Source organism: Leptosomus discolor, unplaced genomic scaffold, assembly GCF_034619465.1.
Source record: "Leptosomus discolor isolate bLepDis1 unplaced genomic scaffold, bLepDis1.hap2 HAP2_SCAFFOLD_49, whole genome shotgun sequence".
Taxonomy (NCBI): Eukaryota; Metazoa; Chordata; class Aves; order Leptosomiformes; family Leptosomidae; genus Leptosomus; species Leptosomus discolor.
The window spans coordinates 115,804-136,646 of NW_028237886.1; the positions used below are offsets into that span (position 1 = coordinate 115,804).

A 20,843-nucleotide genomic window follows, 5' to 3' on the forward strand; every position below is an offset into this window, starting at 1 on the left:
ATTATCACTAATATGACCACTTTTGCTCTGAACCGCTGTAGCCAGCCTGCCTCTGCCTCAGCCTGGCTCCTGCGCCCAGTGCCACCTTCCCCCAGGCAGCCATGGGCCCTGCTCGAGCTTTTCGTCCTGGCCTCCTCGTGAGCCCACTTCTGCCAGCCCCGTCCCTCTGGGCTCAGCCCTGCTTCCCTCCCTGCCTTCCAGCTCAGCTCCGGCCAAGGGCTCCTACAAACCCACCCCAGAAGAGCCCCCCTACCCAACATGCGCCCGCTGGGGAGACAACACCCCGGGGCTATTTCAAGTCTGCCTCTTGCTCCCCCGTAGTCTGGCCAGCCTCCCCCTCTGCCCAGTCCTGCTCTTGACATGGCCCAAAAGAGAGCACCCCTCCGCTCTCGGGCCTGGTTTTCCAGCCAGATTTGCAGGCAGTGTTTGCCCATATTCAAAAACGTTAAGATGCCACTTTAAAGAGGCCACTACAGGGACTGTCAGTGTTAACTCTCCTTCAAGAGCTGCTTCTCAACCCCCCGGCCCCCACTTCACTGCAACCACTCCACGGGCTGTAACAGGCTGTCACCGACACTGGACCTAAACACGGCTGTATTCTTTTGGAGAGAGCTTTGGTCTTGAGATACGTCTTCTCATCTGTCAGGTGTGTGTCAACCAGCTTCAGGATGACTAAAGCACAAAACTGAGTCCTAAACACGATCTCTCCTTCATTAGGTCTTGCATCACACTTTGGAGATGAAACACCTGATGGAAAAAATGCTAAACAGTATTACTGCCTGAAGCTGTGGTTAAGGTAAATTGGGACTGAATGACGGCAGCCTTCAGCAGCGAGTGGATGCATCAATATATTCAGTAACTAAGACAGAGCTAGTGTGGCCTTCTCTGAAAGGAGAAAGTGCCCTCCTTGCGTTCTTGCTGGTTGTTAATAAGGACAAAGTGTGTCCAAAATTAAGTGACGTAACGAAGCTATTTATTCCTCACAGCAACAGGGGAATCTGTGACCACCCCTGGGGTTCTCCCGAGGCCTCTCACTGTGACAGATCTTCAGATTTTACGATCTGTATTACTAACCAATCTATGGCCAGGTCCACAGGCAGTTTTACATGCTGTAAACGTACAGAGTTAAATTGTATATCGAGACCAACATTCTCTGTAAGAGCACAACTTCATGCACAGTGGGGAACAGAGATGTAACAATTTCTAAACCAACACATTCACATTGGCAGTAAAAACTATAGTTTTTAGCAGGCCCAAAGGCTTGCTGCGATTTCTTTACAGATTTCTCTCCATTCAAATGCCCAGTCAGGGATGAGGTAACATGGTAGCAGCCGGGGACCAACAGCACTGTGGAGAGCACCAACCTGTCCTCAAGACACAGTAAGTAAAAAACCAGTTCTCTTACGATGGGCCTTGGAAGCGATGGGTGAAGCATCAGCCCAAGCACAGAAAGCACCAAGGCTCTTCCTGATGCCAGGGGGACCAGGACCTCCCCCCAGGAATTCACAGGCACCTTTTCAGGCATTAATCAACCCCTCGGTGCAATGGCTGCTGGAAAGCGGATAGCCACAGGAAGCGTTCAGGTCCTGAGGCACAGAACCACAGTGCCCTTAAAGAGCTGTCCCTGAAAAGCTGAAGACAGCAGACGAGGTACGTTGCAGGCTGACGCCAGCCTGCGCTTCAGAGGAACAGCCTTTGCAGTAAAGATCTCCTGGCGATCCGAAAGCCCATCCGCTGTTTGCACCAGGGGGGAAAGCGCTGAACCCCTGCCAAATCTGCTGGGGCTGCTGACACCCACCTCTTGTCCTGTGGTGATGTCGAGTGCTGTATAGACAGTTCCAGACGCCCCAGAAACAAAAGAGCAGCAGAGACATGAGAAGTGGTTTAGACCCTGGAAGTGAAAGCCCTGACAGGAGCTCTCTGCTGCCTGTAGTGTTTCTAAAACACCTTGGTTCCTCCACTCCTTCAGCCAGCAGCGCACAGCGCAGCAGCCCAGAAGCCCCCTGCCATGCAGGCTATCCAAGTGAAAACTTAGGTCCAAGAGGAAGAAAAAGGGCTGGTGCAAATCTCCAGAGTTCATACTAAATTCTTTCAGTCCAAAACTGAAGGGCAGGGTGCCTACAGAGACTGGAAAATAATAGATTTCATTCTTTTCCCCTTTTCTCCAGTTTTGCTCTGTTGAGGTTTAGTTTTTTCCTTTTTCTTTTTTTTTTTTTTTTTTTTCTTGCGGGGGTGTGTGTGGTTTTTTTCCAGAGAATGTAACACACGCACAGTCTAGCTGTGCCTTCTTAGACCTCTTCTTTGGATCTATCTGCAAAACTCCGGCAACACCATGCAGTCATTCTGAGAGCCCTGAACACACGTGCCAGCCATCTGAGGAAAGGACAGTGCATTGACACTGCATGTATTACTGAATGGTTGGTTTTCACTACCTCTCCCAGAAAAGATATAATCCTGATCACTAAATACTTTTTTAAAGCAAAAGATTGGAAAGAAATGTTCTTGAGAAGTGTTATTTACCTGACAGCTATCAGGTTCTAAGTTGCTCTTTCAGGCAATAAAGATTTTTCTCCTTTCTTTAGCGTGGCCGTATTATTTTGAGACACACAAAAATGATTTCCCCTAAGAAAACAAGCAAACGGGTGCTACAAACTTGAGGGACAGTAGATCTTCCAGGTCCTGCCCCTCGCTGCAGACAAGACGTTGCCAGCATCAAGTGCTCTTTGACGACGCCTTCTGACCACAGGCACCAATTCTGATCAGTACTGAGAGACAGGAGAATCTAAACCCAGGGTCTGAACACGTTTGGAGCTTGCCCGACTTCACGCTTGATATCACACCAGCAAAATACCTGGCCCGTGATTTTGTAGCAGTAACTGTGACGGGACTTACCCTTGCCCGACTTGTTCAAATCGAGTGTATTTCTGCTTAGGATCTGCCACGCTCACAGTGCTCCCTGAAAGAAACAACATTAAAAATGGAGACACCCCCTTCCAGCAGATCAGAAATGCCGCCCCACTGTCTGGGGTTGGGAGCCGTTTGTAGGCAGCTGGGTGACAACAACGATACAGGCAGCTCCGCAGCACAGAGAGTCTCCACGAAGACTGATTTTTACAGTCCTCTGGAGAGTCACCCGGACAGGAAACCAAGAACTTGGAGAAACATTCACAGGAGCCGCAGATCAGAAAAGAACAAGTACCAGTGCAAGTGCTTGTTGTCTTGAAACACTAAGGACAGCTGCAACAACAGAGCCTTCATCTTCTTAGCAAGAAATAGTCTGTGCGATTCCCCAGAAGGTTTAAGACTTCTGGAGGTTAACTGCCCCTTGGGTTCTGGAATCCATTCTGATGAATAGGTGCCACTTGCAGACAGGAAGAATATTGCAGAGTGTTCCCAGGAGGGGATCTTCTCAATGTTTCAGCGGCTTGCCAAAAGAATGCCGTCATGTTTTTAGAGAACAGCGTCTCCTGTTACAAACAAGAGAGAAAAAGCATCTCAGGCAAGAAGCCAGAGAGATTGGGAACATCAAGGAGGAATGCAGATTGGGACAAAGAGGCAGTGAATGAAAAACCAGCCATGCGCTGCAGGACAGAGACAGAGGAAGGAAAAAAGAGGGGCAGGGAGCAGGACAGAGGGAGAGCAAGGAAAACCAAAGGGGCAGGTAGAATAGCAGAACAAGAGAGGGGCTTGGAAAGCAGAGAGGGACGAAGAGGGAGCAGGGGACAAGAACAGACAGAAGAAGAAAGGTACAGGGAAGCAAAAGAGTGACGCCAGTGATGGAAGGTGGGAGGGCACAGGCACAGGGAGGCACCCGGAGCACAAGAGGGGTGACACGGCCCCAAGTGTGGACGGAGGGTCGCAATCACGACAAATTTATCTACACACTTGCAGATAAGCCGGCACATCTTTATTGCAGCGCTGGGAAGCACAGGGACAGCTCCACCCGACGGGCTTCAAAGTTACATCAAAAATTCAACATCTTATACCCTTTTTCTGCAAAGTCAGGATCTTTAACAGATTTTAACATAAGCATGCATCTTATGCCCGCTATTAATTTTGACAGTTACAATGATTGGTCCGCCCTATTCTATAACTTTCTTAATAGTCCTATCCTAACCTAATCATTGGTTATTTTACTGATCAAAATCTCTGATATACAAATTAGGATGGGGAGGACGGGAGAGTCTTCACAGCAACATTCCTTTGTTTCGATGGTTTCATCACATAAGAGAACTAGCTGAGAACGTACAATTTCACCCCTTGTACCTGCCTCCCTCCCTCCTCGTTCTGTGTTCTGTACAGTTTCCTAATCCACAGCAGCTTTAGCTTTGGCCATCTTCCTAAGGCCTGCATCTGCTGTCTCTTAGCATAAGTGAGGTTTTGTCTACTCCTTACCATAATGTAAATTAATTGAATCAGGAAAGAATTAACTATAAGAAATTAGTTGTTTATTCAAAACAATTAATTACCAATGAAATCAAAATTCAGATCTGATTATAACACAAGGGCCCAGGACTCACTGCCGCTCCCGCTCTTGGTGCTGCTGGGAGGATTTTACTGTTGAGACACTTCTGTCTCTGCCTCTCTCAGCTCTTACAATATGAGGCTTCCTACATACACAGCCTCACTGCGCACACACACACACACCCCGCCCCCACGGCTATACCGTGCTTTGGTTACGCACACAGACCCCGCGGTGCATGTTGGTGACCAGCTCTGCTCAGGACTACTCACAGGGACCCTTCCTCACGCCGAGAGGCTGGCTGTCTCTTGTCTGCAGCTGGGGGCAGCTCGCAGCCGGATCCCCTTCATGTCCTTCTCCGGCTGCTTTTCCTTTTGCCCATCGCCTCAGCTTCAGCCTGAGCTGGATGCAGCTGACGACATCCCCAGGGCAGGAACAGACCACCGAGCCCTGGCACGGCCTCTGGCAGAGGGAAAGAACCCTGACTGTCACAGCCGGCCCCAGGCCGGAGCCCCTCCTGCTGCAGCCGCTCCTGCAGACCCCGCTCCTTCCCCGCACTGCTGCTGAAGGCCCCTGGGTTACAGAGCCCTGGGCCTGCCCGAGGCCCCGCTCGCCGCTGCCAGGACAGGCCGCGGGGCAGCCTGGGGCTGCGGGACAGGCCTCAGGGGAGGGGCTGGGGACGGGGCAGCTGCAGGGGGGGAGCGGGGCTGGGGGGGATCAGGGGGGCTCTGAGAGTCGGCGTGCCCAGTGCCTGTGATGGGGGGTCTGTCTCCTTCTCCTTCCCCTGCCCAGCCCTCAGGTCACCCCCGGGGATGCCCCAGCCGGCCCGGCTCCGGTTTGGAGCTCCCACCCACCACCCCCAGGCAGCCAGCAGGCAGGAGACACCCCGTCACCCACCCAAGGGCCTCGCTCACCTCAGGGGCAGCCCCAGCCCTCACCTCAGACGGGCCACGCAGCATCCCGGCAGAGCCATCCCAGGAGCACCTGTGCCCCCCGCCCGCGGCTCGGCCCTACCGATGACGTCCAGGTACTGCCGCACCACGCTCTTGGGGTCAGGGCCCAGGAAGACGTAGAAGTCCAGGATCCCGCCCGTCGTGCGCCAGGTCAGGGCCGGGCTGGGCTGCAGGAGCACATCTGGCGAAGCATGAGCGCCAGAGGAACAAGCTGAGGATGGGGACGTGGGACAAGCCCACGCCCAGCACCTCCGTGGGACTCACCCATCACGTTGCTGTTCAGCAGAAAGACGCCGTGAGCCAAACCGCTGTCCTCCATCACCAGGTAGAAAGGCTGGGAGCCGTAGAGGGTGACCTGGGGCTGGAGTAGAGCACAGCGCAGTGCGGGTGAGGCTCCGTTGGAGGCCCCAGCACAGCACCCACCCACCCACCTGCCTGCCACTGGCCAGAAGCACCGTCACGGCTCGGGGTGCAAAGCCAGGGCTTGCAGCCCCAGACACTGCCTGAGTCAGCAGAGCTCTGCCTCAAACAAGAGCCCTGGACCGTGTCAGGGAAAGCGGCTTCTGAGCCAAACAAGAGCCCCAGGGGGGACAAAGCCTGACTTGGGGACAACGGTCCCCCGGGCTTGCCCAGGGCTGAGGCCAGGTCCCAGAGCTCCACAGCCACGGATGCCTTTCCCCAGCCCCAAACAAGATGTCAGAGGTTGCAGGGCCACCCCCACAGGCGCAGATGAGCCACCTCCCTCTCCCTCAGCCCCGCTCCGTACCACAGGCGCCATATCCCGATTCCAGAGGGTGACCCTGGTCCACGCCGTGTCGAGGACCAGCGGCGTCTGGGGCTCCCCCAGCCCAGAAATGAAATGGGAGGGCAAAGAGGTGGAGATCTGCAGGAACTGGTCTGCGAAGAAGAGGGGCGCGACGGTGGTGTTCAGCCTGCCGGAGAGAAAGGGAGACTCCGGCAAACAGCCCCAGCGGTGCCCAGCAGCCGGGTTTCGACTGATCTCTGGGACTCCTGCTTCCCTTCCCAGGCACCGAACCGCAGAGGGGCTCAAAGCAAAGCCCCCGCAGCCGCTGACCACCACCCCGCTGCTGTCACCGCCATCCCCTGCCGCATCCCTGCTCCGTCCCACGCACCGCTGGGGTTGGGGCCAGGACCCGCTTCCAGACCGAATCCCTTCGGGAAGGCTCGGGGCAGGACGGGCACTTACAGGACCTGCCCGTCGCGCTGCCGGCAGACGACGAGGCCGAAGGGATCCTGGTTGATCTGCAGCCCGTAGAGCGGGGAGGCGGCTCGGCCGCTCGCCCGCGGCGTGGCCAGGGGCACCTCGTACCGCTGCCGGGCCGGGTCCCGCAGCTGCGGGGACAGAAGGGAGGGGGGGTGTCAGCGGGGGGGTCCGGAGCACCGGGGCACCGGTCCCAGGGCCGGCTCGCACCGTGAAGCGGAGGCGGGTGGGGGTCTCCAGCGCCACGTCCAGCCGCCAGCTGCCCACGGCCCCCGGCAGGAAGCTGGCGGCGACGCGGCGGAGCCGGGTGGCGGAGCCGGTGGCGGTGGCCGTCAGGTTCTCCGCCCGGTAGCTCCGGTAGCCGCTGGGGAAGAAGCACCAGGGCGGGCCGGGGCTGGAGCCGGGGCTGGAGCCGGGGCTGGAGCCGGGGCTGGAGCCGGAGCCGGCGGGTGCGTAGCAGCAGCCCCGCTCCTCGCAGTCCGCCCGCGACAGCAGCCGCTCGGGGCCGCAGTCGAAGCGTTCGCCCGGGGGCACCTGGCAGCCGGCGGCCCCGGGGCTGCCCGCCGCGGCGGAGCCCAGCAGCGCCAGCAGCAGCAGCGCGGCCGGGAGCCCCGGCCCCGCCACGGCCCCGCCGGCCCGGCCCGGCCCGGCCTCCCAGCAGGCGCGGCGGGACCGGCCCCACGGCACGGAGGCGTCTGCGGGGCGGGACCGGCCCCGGGAGCGGGCGGGCGCCTTCCCCCGCCGGGGCCGGGGCCTTCCGCCTCCCGGAGCTGCAGGGAAAGGCGGTGAGAGAGGGGGGGCCCGGAGGGGAAGGGGGCGGCTGCCCCCAGCGCCCCAGGCCAGGGGGAGGGATGAAGCCACCCTTGTGCAGCCAAGGAAACAAAAATCAGTTGCACTGCTACAGCTTTGGTGACCACTACCTGCTACACAGACTTAGTTTTTAGATATTTGTTTATTTACAAAGCCTGCAGGCTCCAGCAGAACAAGAGCTGAGGGTTACATGGATGGGGTTGGTGGCAGTCAGGCTTCCTGCGAGCCCAGCCTGGAGCCCAAGCACTGTCTGAGCCACTGGAGAGTCCGGTAGTGCTGGGGATGGTCCTGCTGGATCTGCTGGACGATGGCATCGATGGTCTGGAGCCGGTGGCGCAGTTTCTGGTGCTCATTTCTCCAGGCTTGCTCCGTGCGGCACAGGGGAGTGTACGTCCCTTCCTTCAGCGCCTGCAGGTGCTTCCGGCGAGTCTGGTAGGACACGATCTCCAAAAGGTTCTGAGGAAAGCAACAACAGAAATTGCTTTGACAGCAGGCCGCAGAGAGAAAAGCACTAAGAAAGGCAGGTGACTTTTGTCACCGGTACTGGAACCATCACATTCTGAAAGGGAAGGGCTTCTGAAGAGGGACGGGGCTATCAAGTCCACCTTGTAGCGGCAGAACAGCTGCTAACGGGTACAGCCAGAGAAGTGGTTAGGTTGGAAGAGACCTTTAAGATCATTGAGCCCAACCATGAACCTAACGCTGCCAAGTCCACCATTAAACCGTGTCCCTAAGCACCACATCTATACGTCAGCTAATAGAAAAAAAAATAAAATTAAATGTTCATCACAGAATTCCATAAACCAGAGAAATACCTGCATGCACAGGGCAACCCTCGCCAGGACAGAGTTTGACCAACTTACAACCTTTGCAGGAGGCCATTCAAGACCTTCAGCTGGCTCTCAAATCTGTGACATAAGAGCAGCCAGAAAGCGCTCACAGAGGAGAGCTGTGACCGGGTATTTTCAAGACACAAACCATGTCCTTCAGGCTGATGTCTCCAGGTGAATGCTGCCTTGCTAAGAGTACAACTGCAGCCCAAATTCAGGACCCCCATGAGCCCTCAAGGTGTGCTCAGTTAACTTAAAGTGCCGCTAAAATGCCAAGCACACTCAGTTCAGGATGGTGGCTAGACAGGGAGATGGGGAGCCGGCACCAGGAGAAAGCAGCCGGTCCCGTCGGGCTCGCGAGCTCCAGGGAGCGGAGCCGCTCACCCGTCGCTTCCTGTTCCGACGAGCTTCTGCGTCTGCATCGAGGCCGTTGCACTCAGCCTCCAGCCTGCGCAGTTCTCGCTGCTTTTCCGAGAAGGCGGCACCGAGGGACGCCTGGGCGCTCTCCAGCTCCAGGAGGGTTGCGTTGCAGTCCTGAACGTTCTGGCAAACGGAAGAGAAGGAAAGGGCAGAGTGTGGTTCTTCGTCCAGCTGCACTCCCAGCCATCTCCCCAGAACTCTCCTGTGGGGTTTTTTAAGGAGCCTCCAAAGCCTGTCCCGTCTGTGTCCCGACACCCCGCGTGTCTGCGCTCAGCCCACCCTGGTGCTCCTTACAGCCCCAGTGAACTCCTGCAGCCCTGCTCTGCTCGCTCACCTTCTGGGCTTTGCTGATCTTCTTTCTCAGCTCCTGTTTCTTGCAGTGGAAGACGCTCTTGGGGACAAGCTTCTTGTCTCTTTTGTTCTGACCCTCTCCACAAAGCGCTATCACCTCTCTGCGAGAAACAGATGCCTCCATATCACGAATCATCTTCTCCTGCTGCTTCATCAGCTGGCCATAGCGGACCTGCCGTGTGTCAAGATATGAAATAGGCTGAAAGTAACAAATGTTCACAAACGGCACCGAACCGATTCTGTGCGGCACATCCCCTCCACGTAAACCAGACATACGTGACACGTGAGCGTTGGCAAGCCAAATTTGCTCTAAACCCAAACCCGGCTTGCCCTGTGTGAATCTGGAAAGCAAAGGGCTGGATTATCAACTCGTCTAAAGTAATCTTCAAAAGGTTTCACTGGAACTCCTTAGCAATAGGAAGAGTAAAGTAACCTGGGAACAAAAGGGAAGAGTTGCTTTGCCAGAAGAAAGAAGGCTTCCCTAACCAGTGATTAAGATGATGCAATATTTAGTCATCAACATTCCTTTGCTTATAAATTGGGGTCACGGCATAAGGTGGCAAACATATTATGTTTTAAATAGATTGCTCAGGTGTCTCTAGACTCTGCTGCAGCCCGTTACACGGCAGGCGCAAGGAAGGCACGAAGAGCACACACGCTGGATGTATTTCATTCGGCCCAGCTGGAGGGTGTACGATTTCCAACATTGCTGTGGCCTGGCAATGCTGCTTCCCCAGCCCGTTTCTCATCTCCTGCCTTCAGCAACGCCGAAGCTGAATCCATCGTGTGCAGCTTCCCCTCCCCAGTGCTCCTCCCCCGGGGCTCACCTGCATCCTGTGAATCTCTGTTCTCATGGCGTGGAGCTCGCCGTGCCCTGACTCAGACTCCACCGCCGCACGCATCTCTCTCGTCAGCTGGATCTTCTTCTCCCACAGCAGGATTTGATGCCTTCAGTGACAGAAAGGGAAAGCGGCACCTTTGTCAGTGCCCGAGAGGACGCTCGCTCCCTGTGCACGCGTGGCAGCACGCTCCCGAGCTCAGTCCTGAACATGGAGCTGAAGGTTCAGCAGAACCTGAGGGTTTGCACGTGGGACACGTAAAAGGCAGCCAGGAGCAGCGTGGAACCAGACAGGGAGCTCCGCCATCCACAACGTGGCACGGTGGTGGCACGGTGACTAACAACAAGCGTGCCCAGGCTGCCGGGGGCTGGTGGACCCCAGTGAGCTGCCCAGCGCAGCACGCTCGCTCCGAGTGACTGGCGGAGGAGAGCGCAGGCAGAGTCACCCCGTACAGATCTCAGCAACGTCCAGCACGAGCCTGCTGGAACTGTTAAAGCCGACATCCTCACGGCTCTCGCTGCTTGCAGAGACAGCTAAAGCACCTTTCAGCTTCTGCGCCCCAAAATCCATGAAACTCCTTTCATCTTCTCCGAGAAGGACAGAAGCACATTTGCTGTTGCTGGTTCAGTCCGATGAGCAGAGAGGAAAGGTGACATGGACACATACATTCAAAGAGGGTGGCACAAAGCAAGAACCTCTCTGGTACCTACTCTGCTTCCACCAGGCTGTTTAGGAGTCTTTCCTTCTCCTCAGTCAGCTGACTGTGCTTCTCCTGCATCTCAACCGACTCTTTTTCTGCTGCCTAGGTTTGGGAAGCATAACGTTGTCAGACAACACAACGTGGTCAGACTAAGAAAGATTTACACGGTCACTGCCTCCGATCTGCACGGGAGGCTGAGACCTGGAAATGAGATGTCTGTACCTTGAGAGAGCGCACAAACTCGTTCTCGGTGATCGTGTTGCCATATTGCAGCTCCTCGAAGCTGCTGCTGTTCTTGTTGATCAACACATTCAGCTTTATCAAGTCATTGGACATGTTCCTCATGTGACGTTCGATGTCTTTCTGCTCTTTTGTTTCCTGCTGAATTTCATCTACAGGTGAACAGAAAAAAAAAAAAGTCTTAAAATTCCCACAAGCAGCAGGTGGAACACAGGCAAGGCGTGACAGACTGCCATCAGACCAGACAACGCTGCCTGCAGAGCCACCTGCGTCCCACATACCCAGCCAAACCGTTTTTCCACAAGCCCAAAACACAAATACGGTTTTGAAGGAGACTGCTGTGGAAAAGAGCTGGTTTGAGCCAAGGGAAGCGCCATCGTGGTGGGGACATTTACCCACCAACTACTTGCAAACGTTATTTAAGAAGTGTAGCACGTGACACGGCCACTTCGGTTCGGTTGTGCCCGTTAAGGCAGCGGGATCAGTTGGGACAGGGAATAACGCCAGGCAGAGCAGCAGAGGTGCCTGGCTCGTAGCCCCAGAGCAGTGCTGGGGCCGTCTGCGTTACTGCTCACACGGACGTAGGAGCACGGCGCATTCTCTGGTGAAGGTCTGGCTCACCCGTCCGTAAGCCCTCGCTCCCTTTTTCCTCCATTCACAGCTGAACGTTTTAAAAAGAGTTGGGGAATGACCTACTTTCCCTGCGCACTTTCTTCTGCTGCATTACTGTGATCCGTTTCTTTAACGTGTCCAGGGAGGCTACTTGTTCCTCCCGTTGGTGTGTTAACTTGACCAGCTCTTGCTGCTGACTGAGCCAGTGCTTTTGTAGCGTCATCACCTCAGAGTGATATTCTTCTATCTGCTTGGACAGCTTGTTGATCTCCATTTCCAGTGGCCCCAGTTCTTGACCCTGGATGAGGGCAAGGTTGGGGATTAATCAGGCAGAAGCTGCTGAAGCACTTTTTGCAGAAGGCCGGTCCAGCCGCTGAGATGCCTACCGAATACTTCCACTATACTGTTACTTCCTTTGTGCCTCTATTTCCCAGGAGCTGGATGGGACCAATCATTCCTGACCTCACGGGAACAAATGCAAGGGAAGCCCGAACAGCTCTCAGGCTCTGGGGCGAGAGGGGCCTCCTAAGCTCCTACAACAGGCACATCTGGGTGTCCAAGAGTCTGCCACAGCACTCATTCTTGCATTGGGCTCTATAAAGGTCTTGCAGCTCACGGTGCCAGGGGCAGACCTGGGTATCTATCAGCTGAATGGGGCCAAGCACCAAGTGATCTACATCACCCCGCCTGCTCCATTCGCCCCTTGTCAGTATTTGCAGGTTTTCTGATGAGACCCTAGTTACTCCCAGAGTATTGATGTCATTCAACGTTTTCATCAGGCGCAGACAACTCCCTGCAGAAATCTGTGCTGGGCACACCCTCATTTCACAATTCCCTCATGCCAGCTCCTCCCCCCCGTGCACTAAGAGCTGTTTGACAGACGTAAACATTTACATTAACTAGTGCAGCTTTTAAACCTCTATACTGATGCCTGAAAGTTTTAACTACTCAGCACTTACACAGTTACATTTATCAGGGGCACCTGTGGTCACCACAAAGAATAAAATCAAGCCTGGGACTGAAATGGGAATGTACATACCCCCTGCCGCGCAAGAATCTTCTCCAACCTCTTGTTGTACTGGCTGAGCGCCGCTTGCCTGTTCTCGGTCAGGAGACTGCACCTTGCAATCTCGCTTTCCCTGCAGCTGATCAGGTCACGGGTATTTTTCACTTCCTTGTCCAGCTGACAAAGTGTGTTTTGGAGAACTGTCAGCCTGCAGCTGGTATGAGTTGCATTCAGAATAACCTGGGCCACATCATTCTCAACCTTGGAAAAATGCAGCTCCTAGGAACGCCAACAGACAGAAAACAAATTACTGTCACCAGCAGCAGCCCATTGATTTGGAACGCCCGCTTCCCGAGGCACAGGAGTCAGGGGATTTAGATTCTCCTCCCAGGTCTGTGCCACAAGCTGCGAGCCAGCCACTTACCCGCTCTGTACCTTTGTTTCTCCATCTCCTGACGGAGATACCAACATTTACCTCTGCCATAAGGCTGCTGAAGAGCATGAAGGAGCCCGAACATCCCAAAGCCTTTAAGAGGCCGCGCTCATCACCTCTGCAGTTACCTGCCCTGCCTGGGTGTCTCCAGCTGCCCGGCTCACCGGAGCAGGACATTCTCCACCACACCCGACAAACACGTCCCTCACCGAACCACCACCGCAGCAGCCAGAAAGGCGGGTGCCTGTTGAGCGCAGCGCGAATGCAGCCGGGTGACTTCTGCTGCCCCCGCGCCGCCAGCGGCCACGACTCTCTGGCTACATCCAGCCGTGCACCGCAGGTGCTGATGGGAGACAACGCGAGTGTCCGCTTGTTGGTGTGCCTGTGGGAAGGGGGCGGGGGGCCCCTCTCTCACAACGGAAGCCAGCCCTGGAACTCTTCCTCTTGCTCAAGATAATGCCCCCGATTTAAAAATCCCAGGGCCAGGCTGAAGTAACCCGCAGAAATACAGAGGTGTGGGTGCCTTGTTAGTGCCAGCCCACACAACTCAACACCACAAACACTACGCTGGATCTTCTAGTTTTTCTATCTGTTCCAGTTACACACTCCCAAAGAGAGCAACTGATCGTGCCACAAAGAACTGTGGGTCTGGTTCGATTGTTCCTTGGGCTGTAATCCTCACTCAGGAACGAGAGCAGGCCTGTATCGCATTCCACGATGCCGGACAGAGATACAGGTTAGTTCAATGTGGAGTACAGCAGTACTACATATCCACTGTCTTCCTCCAATACATAAGAACTGGTACTACTTTATGGTAAAAACTCCCAGAATTCATCGTTCTGTCCCGTTTTTTAAGTAAAGAAAGAACAGTACATTATGTGTCAAGGCCTTTTTGGCCAAACCCTCTCGTGTACACCAGAATCCCGCAATAAGATCACTGGAAGAACCAAACTGAAGTCACAAACTCAGCAGACCTTCAACTGCAGATCTGAAAAGCAGAACGAAGGCGCAGACGAAACACACTTGAGAAACACCGCTCAGGGCGGTTTCCTTCCCCCGCCCTCCCAAACGGAAGAGATAACACACCAGGTCTGTTTTTCTCCTACGGAGCTTTGCAGCCAGCTGCGAGAAGTGCTTTGTGGCTTTGCTGGACACCATCTGGTCCGGAAGCTTTGCCATGATTTCGTTCTCCATCTGCACTTTGGCATCAGTTCCTTTCTCTATGTCCTTACTGATGGACAGCAACTGATTCAGACAAGCAGCTTGATCCTAAACACAGGAAAGACAGGAGACAGGGTCGCTACAACTGTTTGGGGAAGGGGATTAAACATCTGTGTCTGATTTGAAAGGTTCTTCTTCCAAGTAACTCTCCTCACCATCCTGGTCCTGTTGAGGGCCTGCTCTGTCTCGTGGAGAACGCGAGCGTAGGTGCCAGATTCCACCTTCAAGGCCTCCTGCCTGGAAAGGCACTGGGCAATCAGCTTCTTTGTCATGTTGGCATCGTTCTGTGAACGGCTCAGGATGGCGACAAGCAACTCATTCTTCTCCTCCTCCTTCCTGATTGACTTCCTACAGCCATGGATGTCCGTTTCTAGGGACTTGAGGTCATGTCTGTACTTGCTGGAGAGGCAAAGAGGATGGAAAATCACCACAGGGGTAGACTCACGCGCTGAACAGTCATCTACAAATTCCTCTTTTCAAACATGCTACTGCAGCGACAACAGACCAAGGAGGAAGATCTTTACAAAGGCCACCCTGCTGTGACAGTGCAGAGTCATCAGAAGATGGATGGAGACAGAAGACTGAAAAGCAAACGTACGTAGGAAAATTAATTCCCGCTTTCAGTCCTGTCCCCACCCCCCACTCTTACCAGGATGCCACCATCAAAGCACATTGCAGGGAATCAGCCAGGCTGACTCCAGAGCAAATAAGCGCTTCCTTTGGCAACAACAGGACGGTTTTCCTGATGATTTCTGAAGGCATCACAAAACCCTAACTGAGAGCGACAGGTAAAATCCCTCTTGAAGTCTAGCTCTTTGGATTGAGAGACGTTGCAAAGGTGAAGGAACTCTTCTAAAGGACTAAAATATGAACAGAAAAACTCTAAACAGCTTTAAAAACCCCACACATTTGGGGGGAGAGTTGTGTTTTGGATACAGAATAGTGACGAAGAACTGTGCTTCCTATCCTTTAACCTTACTACGTGCTTCAGAGCAGCAAACTTGTTCTGCTTGACATACCCTGCACGCGCAGCAATAAACTGGAGACGCACTGCCCCTTTCAGCATCCCTCCCGTCCAACCCGTGTGAGGCCTCTCCTGGGACTGTTCTCAGATACCGTACCTCAGCAGCGCTTGGGTGGCGATATAGGCCTCATCTCTCTGCTTCATTCCCGCCAAGCTGCTATTCCAGTGGTTCATCAGTCGCTTTTTCTCCATGTTAATAGCCTGAACCTCCATACAAGCCTGGGGGAGAGAGGATTTGTAGACAGGATAAATCTATACTAGGCTGGGAAACCAAATTCACGTTACAATGCCTTTTTTTTGGTGTGTGTTCATAATACGCTGGGCAGGAACAGCTTCAGCTAACGTGCCTCTGGTTTATGGTCACCCCCGACCACAGAGCATAGGTCTGCAAGGAAAAAAATGCAGAGAGGGTGGGGGAGGAAGTGATTTATAGGCAATTCTTGAGGACAAAGGGAAAACCAAAACAAACCAAACCAAAACAAAAAAGTCTTCATTCCTCCAAACAGGAACTGATCATACAACTCTGTCCTACACTGTAGCTACCATGTGAGCATGAGCCAACGGGGTCGGTCCTTCCAGAGGGAAATATTAACCAGAAGCAAAAAAAAAGCATTCTCCTACCTCATTTGCTGCTTGCCGAGTTACTTTTGTGTCCTCTGCCTGAGCCACAAACTGAGCTTCGAACAGAGCAATCTGTTCCTGCAGCTCGTAGGCTTTCCGGGTCAAGCGGTCTACCAGAAGATCCTAGAGAGGCAGAGCCAAACAGCTCAGGATGAGTAACATAATCTCAGGCTTAACCAACTAAATTCTACAGCAATAACTTGGGCTGAAAATGAATTCAGTTAGCTTTGATTCCTACTGAAACTCTTCCATTCCTATCCAAACGACTCCTGAATGCAGCAGTGACAATTTTCAAGAGAACAAAACCTTCTTTGCTGGTTTTTATCGTTCCACCCACAGTAGGAAATTGGTCCTTCAGATCTGAAGCAGCATTCATCCCTGCCAGCATGGGTTACATTGCGCCACCTCTCCAGCAGCTGGGAATCTTGATAATTTATGGTTTAAAATCCTTTGTTAAAAACCATCTAAACCCATTCCATCTCAACCGTTTGCCCGCAATTCTGCATCAACAGTAATTAGTTGGTGTCCTGCTGCAAGCAGGAGGCAGCAGAGGGAGCTCCAGCACACCGACCGCTCAGTTCACCTTCCAAGTTCGCTCTTCCTTGGGACTCAGAGCAATTCTCCAGACTTCAACATATGATACTTCTTTGCTAAATATCTTTCTGCCCCCACACCCCCGTTGCCTGCGTGAAGAGTGATCACTACTGATTACTACTTCCTATTATAAGGCTCATAAAAAAATTCTGTTCAGTACATGCCACTATCTTGGTGGTGGGGATTCTTCTCATTTTCAATTATTTGGGGAAAATATCCCCACGCACCTTCCATGGTGTCTGTATATTCACTACAGCCTTCCTTCTGCCAAGGCAGCACGTCCTCCGAGACTCGCCGCTAGCTGTCACCTGAATTCATTTATTTATTTGAAAGAAGAGAGTTTTACTTGATACCTGTTTTTTCTTTTCCACGTCAGCTTGGGCCTTCTCCAGCTCAGCCCTCTTTGTCGACCGTTTCATTAGTAAAATATTATGGTGCATATGGGCCGTGTTCTGCACGTAGAAGAGGTGCAAGGCCAAGTTTTCAACCTGGGTCTGCATTGCAGAGACTGGGGAGGCAGGGGGAAAAATATTTACAGAAAAGTATGTTTGTAAGACACACTTTAAACAGAGGTAAAAGGGAAAGAAACACAGAAGCACCCAAAGCCAAATTCGCACACTGACCAGCCAAATCAGCCCCCCTGAAATGTGAATTTGCATCGGCTTTGGAGTACAGCTCCACAAGCACAGCTAATATCTTGGTAAGCAATTCATTGCTTCCCAGCACTCAGAAGCCCAGGAGATCAAAGAAGGGGCGGCCTCAGGAGGCTGTGACTCCACTCCTCTGCCCCAAAACAGAACTGTCTCTTTCTCAGTCTGTTGAACGCTTCTCTATTTTTTTCAGCAACCTGCCAAACCTTTCTAGGCAGTTTATCCTACGCTGAGCTACCCTCGCCATCACAGTTGTTTTCCTGTCCCCTACCCACAGGCCTGCAGCACAACCAGCATGAGTCAAGTCCATTTCTTTGGCTGGGACGGGTTCCCACACGGATGGCACTCTCAGGCTCCCGCGTGCCCCTCACGACCCACGACCTTTGCAATCTCGTCACACCCTTACAGAGACACAGGCAAACGTAACAGAGCGACAGGATCTTCCTCCTTCTAAGTCACAGAGCAGCCCATCTGCCCGGAACAGTTTTAGTCCTAAAGACCTTCTTAGAAGTACAAGGTAGCCACACGGTCTTAGAAACAACCAGGAATACCTGTGAAAGGTTTCAGCGAGTGCCTGATTCCTGATCAATGTTACTGTATTTTTCAATCCAATGCTTGACTTGGATTCAAATAAATCCCTTTCTCCACACAGTACTAGAGCCAGGAAACCCGGCAAGGGCTGCCTCGGTCACCTTTCTGGCGTTCATCGTGTGTGTTCTGACACATTTGCTTGTAAGTAAGCCTGAGGCCCTCCAGCTCCTCCTCCAGCTGCTGACGTGCTGCGGCCACCTGAGAACGGCGGTCGTGGCTCTTCTCCAGTCCCAGCTGCAGGCGGGCCAGCTGCTGCTGCGCTCCGTAAAGAACCAGCCCAAGCTCTTCCCTCTCTGCTTGCCCCTTCTTCGCTGCTGCCCTCTGCAAACACAAGAGGAAACCAGTTACCTGGCTTCAGCTCGGGCATGGGTGGGCTGCTGCGGGAAGGCAAAGTAAGAATGCCACGTACCAGTTCCTGAAGCTCTAGGCTCACTTTTTCCATCTGCTTAGTGAGGTGACTCTTCAGGGCAGCCTGGAATCTTCTCATCAGAGGCTGTCAAGAAGTATGACATTGATACAAGTCAACGTACTTGTGTAAAGAAATTATGAAGAAACCTTACTGCTACCCCCGCTGTTAAATAACACAGCGTATTTTCTGCCACAGACCCTTGCATTCTTCCTTTAGCTACGCTCACTGTAACGAGTGAGAGGAGTTACATAGTGGGTATTTGTTGACAGCAGAAAGCCACTACTGAGGATATCTGAAAGTCAGAAACACATCAGAAGAGCTGCCTCTGAGAGCCCATCCGCTCGCTCTTGCTGACAGTACTTCTCTTTCAGGAGCACTGAGGAGTATCAGATTTACCCACTACACGGCTCCCTCCTGAGCCCCCCGTTTGGGGTTAACCCTGAGGGAGCAGACACGCTCAGGAGTCAGTACTTCTGCAAAAGCCTGTTTTAAACACGTGGTTTCAGCCTATGGCTGAGCCGCTGCTGACAATCTACCTTGTGTATTTCATACAAATAAAAACAGCAGGTCTGCGAAGAAGAACGACAAGATTGGAGGACTTCTCACATGTTCTAGATCCAAGACAACCAGCTCTGTTTCTTCTACGGTTTCTTCACTTCTTCCACTCATTTCGTGCCCCTCAGCTCCACGCTGCTGGCACGCCTGTTCCCGCCTTTGGTCACCATGCTCACTGGTGAGCTGATCCAACTGCTCAAAGGCAGTCTCTGAGCAGAGAGAAATGGGTTCTCCAATGTCACCTGGACCCCACCCCCCAAGAAAAAAAAAAAAAAAAAGAGAAGAAAAAGACAAAGAAAATGCTTAGATTTCAAAGCGTTGTGCCTCCAGTTGGACTAACAATGACGAGAAAGGGAGAAAACTAGAAACTGTGCTTGACGGGTGGTATGGAGTGTTGTACTGTTAGCAAGGGACTGAAGGATACCTGACTCTGTGCAGCTGTTCCGCTCCGCTGACCACGCAGACACCTGCTGAGGAGCTCCTGAAGGAAGGGGAGGGTTTTCTCTCTCGGTTACTGGCTGCTCCATGTCACCCAACGCAGGAGGACAACTGTCTAATTCGACTTTGTCCAAGAAAGTCTCAGGGGATTTTTTCTGAAACGTAAAATCCACCACCTGAAACAGCTTTTCAGTCTGCCCTGACAATCTGCTTGTTTCTGTCATCACGAGACAAGAACGATGCAGACACAGAATCGGCAAGAGGGCCTTGTTCTAAACTCAGCCCACAGATACACTGGCAAAGCTGTGCCTCTGCCGATTCAAAAACCACCTTTACCCACATGCAGCACGACAGAGGAACCTCTCCAGCTCTGTCACAGCTTTTGTAGACTTTGTGCCTGACCAGTTAGCTTCTCTCTGTTCAGTTCTGGTCGGGTTTGTGTTGGCAGCAACAAAACCGCCCCAGGAGAATTTGAAATTACAAATACCGGCCATGCCTTCTGTGAATAAGATTGTGTGTGTTATTAGTGTCTCACCTCTGCAGAACTAACAAACAGCTCTGTAGCTCCTCTTTCTGCTGGTGGAAATGTCTCTTTTTGGTCCTGCAGAGGAACGGACCCTTCTTCTTCACTGTCGCTCCCATTCTCCGCCTCTACTGCCTAGCACACACACAGGCAAAAAGCAGAATAGCAGCGTTACAGCAGGTTGTGCATTTGGTTTAATGCTCATGCTACCGTGCTGTAACAACTGCTTTTTGTCATGGGAGTTTAATTTTGAAGTTTAATCTCGTTCACAAAAACAGTCACCCAGGCAGCATGAAGACGGTAAAGATCCTGACAAAAATTCTACACACCACTTTTAATTTCAGATGTGTCTCTGGCTCACGTCTATTTTTTTAAAAAATGCCCTTAGGGATTTTAGTCCTCCAGCTGGTGCTACACGTAGCCAAACTATTATCTTCTTTTTAAAGAGACACCGTTTTATCCCGTACCATCATTTGCCAAATTCAAATATCGTGCAGTACCAACAGACCAAAAAAACTTAGCACCACCAACCTCGAACACAGCCCCCGTACGTGTGTCTGTGAGATGGGGGCAACCTCCCGTTTAACATGCCTACAGCCATCTGGGAGCTGAGTGAGAAGCACATGCTTCAGGACGCTGCTGACACACAGAACTACAACTACATTTAACTTGTTTTTTTTAATAGGCAGGGTAAGACTTCAACAACCGCTCCCTTGTTTTACTTCTCCCTATCGAAACTGCTTCCACAAAGCCATCACTCTGCAAGGAGAACGTAGGAACGTCATGCTGCCCCGCGAACGTTCTGAAGGAAATCACCTCCATAGCAAGAGGCGACAGAACTCGGACGATCTCCCGCGCAGCGGAGCCGGATTCCACCCCAGAGCCCTCTGCTGCGCCACCGGCGGCCTCCTCCATATTGCTGGGCTGGGGATGGCCTGTGCCTGCAACCAGAGCGGAGGGAAGAGTGAGAACCAGCCCGGCTCCCCGCGGCCCGCCAGCTGCAGGCCGCCGCGGGGCTGGGCACGGGCACCCGCGGGGCCGGGGAGGCCGGGCGGCCGAGGGCCGGGCGGTTCAAGGCCCGGCCGCGGCCCAGCCCCGCACTCACCCGCCGCCGTCTGCGCCATGTTCCCGCGTTCCCGTTGCCAGGCGACGCAGCAACACCCGGTCACGTGAGCGCTCCGGGCCGCACCACCTCAGCCCGTGGAGGGGGGGGGAACGCGGGCCGCACCACCTCGGCTCGTGGAGATGGGGGGGGCTGTGGGGGGGGCGCTCGGCCCGCACTACCTCAGCCCGCCGGGCCCGGGGGGGGCCCGCGGCGTCCCGGCCGCCCTGGCGGCGC

General features: G+C 53.5%; 1 protein-coding gene across 1 annotated transcript; it reads right to left on the reverse strand.

The window, feature by feature from the left end:
• Positions 1-7,570: 7,570 nt before the first annotated feature.
• Positions 7,571-20,439, reverse strand: LOC147412477 (coiled-coil domain-containing protein 40-like). The gene is made up of 18 exons (XM_086481337.1): positions 20,321-20,439; positions 18,968-19,136; positions 18,595-18,785; positions 17,989-18,072; positions 17,681-17,900; positions 16,692-16,846; positions 15,745-15,867; positions 15,221-15,342; positions 14,255-14,498; positions 13,965-14,147; positions 12,479-12,724; positions 11,524-11,737; positions 10,810-10,979; positions 10,598-10,689; positions 9,876-9,996; positions 9,032-9,220; positions 8,662-8,820; positions 7,571-7,903 (listed from the first exon to the last, which is right to left on the reverse strand). Exons 1-18 carry the CDS (start codon positions 20,417-20,419, stop codon positions 7,658-7,660), a joined length of 3,027 nt encoding a protein of 1,008 aa, XP_086337463.1. The 5' UTR covers positions 20,420-20,439; the 3' UTR covers positions 7,571-7,657.
• Positions 20,440-20,843: the final 404 nt, after the last annotated feature.

Coding starts and splice junctions, on each gene's coding strand:
- LOC147412477 (XM_086481337.1), bottom strand. CDS start 20,419: ATGGAGGAGGCCGCCGGTGGCGCAGCAGAGGGCTCTGGGGTGGAATCC. Junction 14,499..15,220: donor GCCACCCAAGCGCTGCTGAG/GTACGGTATCTG, acceptor TTGCCTCTCCAG/CAAGTACAGACATGACCTCA. Junction 12,725..13,964: donor GTAGGAGAAAAACAGACCTG/GTGTGTTATCTC, acceptor TGGCGTTCCTAG/GAGCTGCATTTTTCCAAGGT.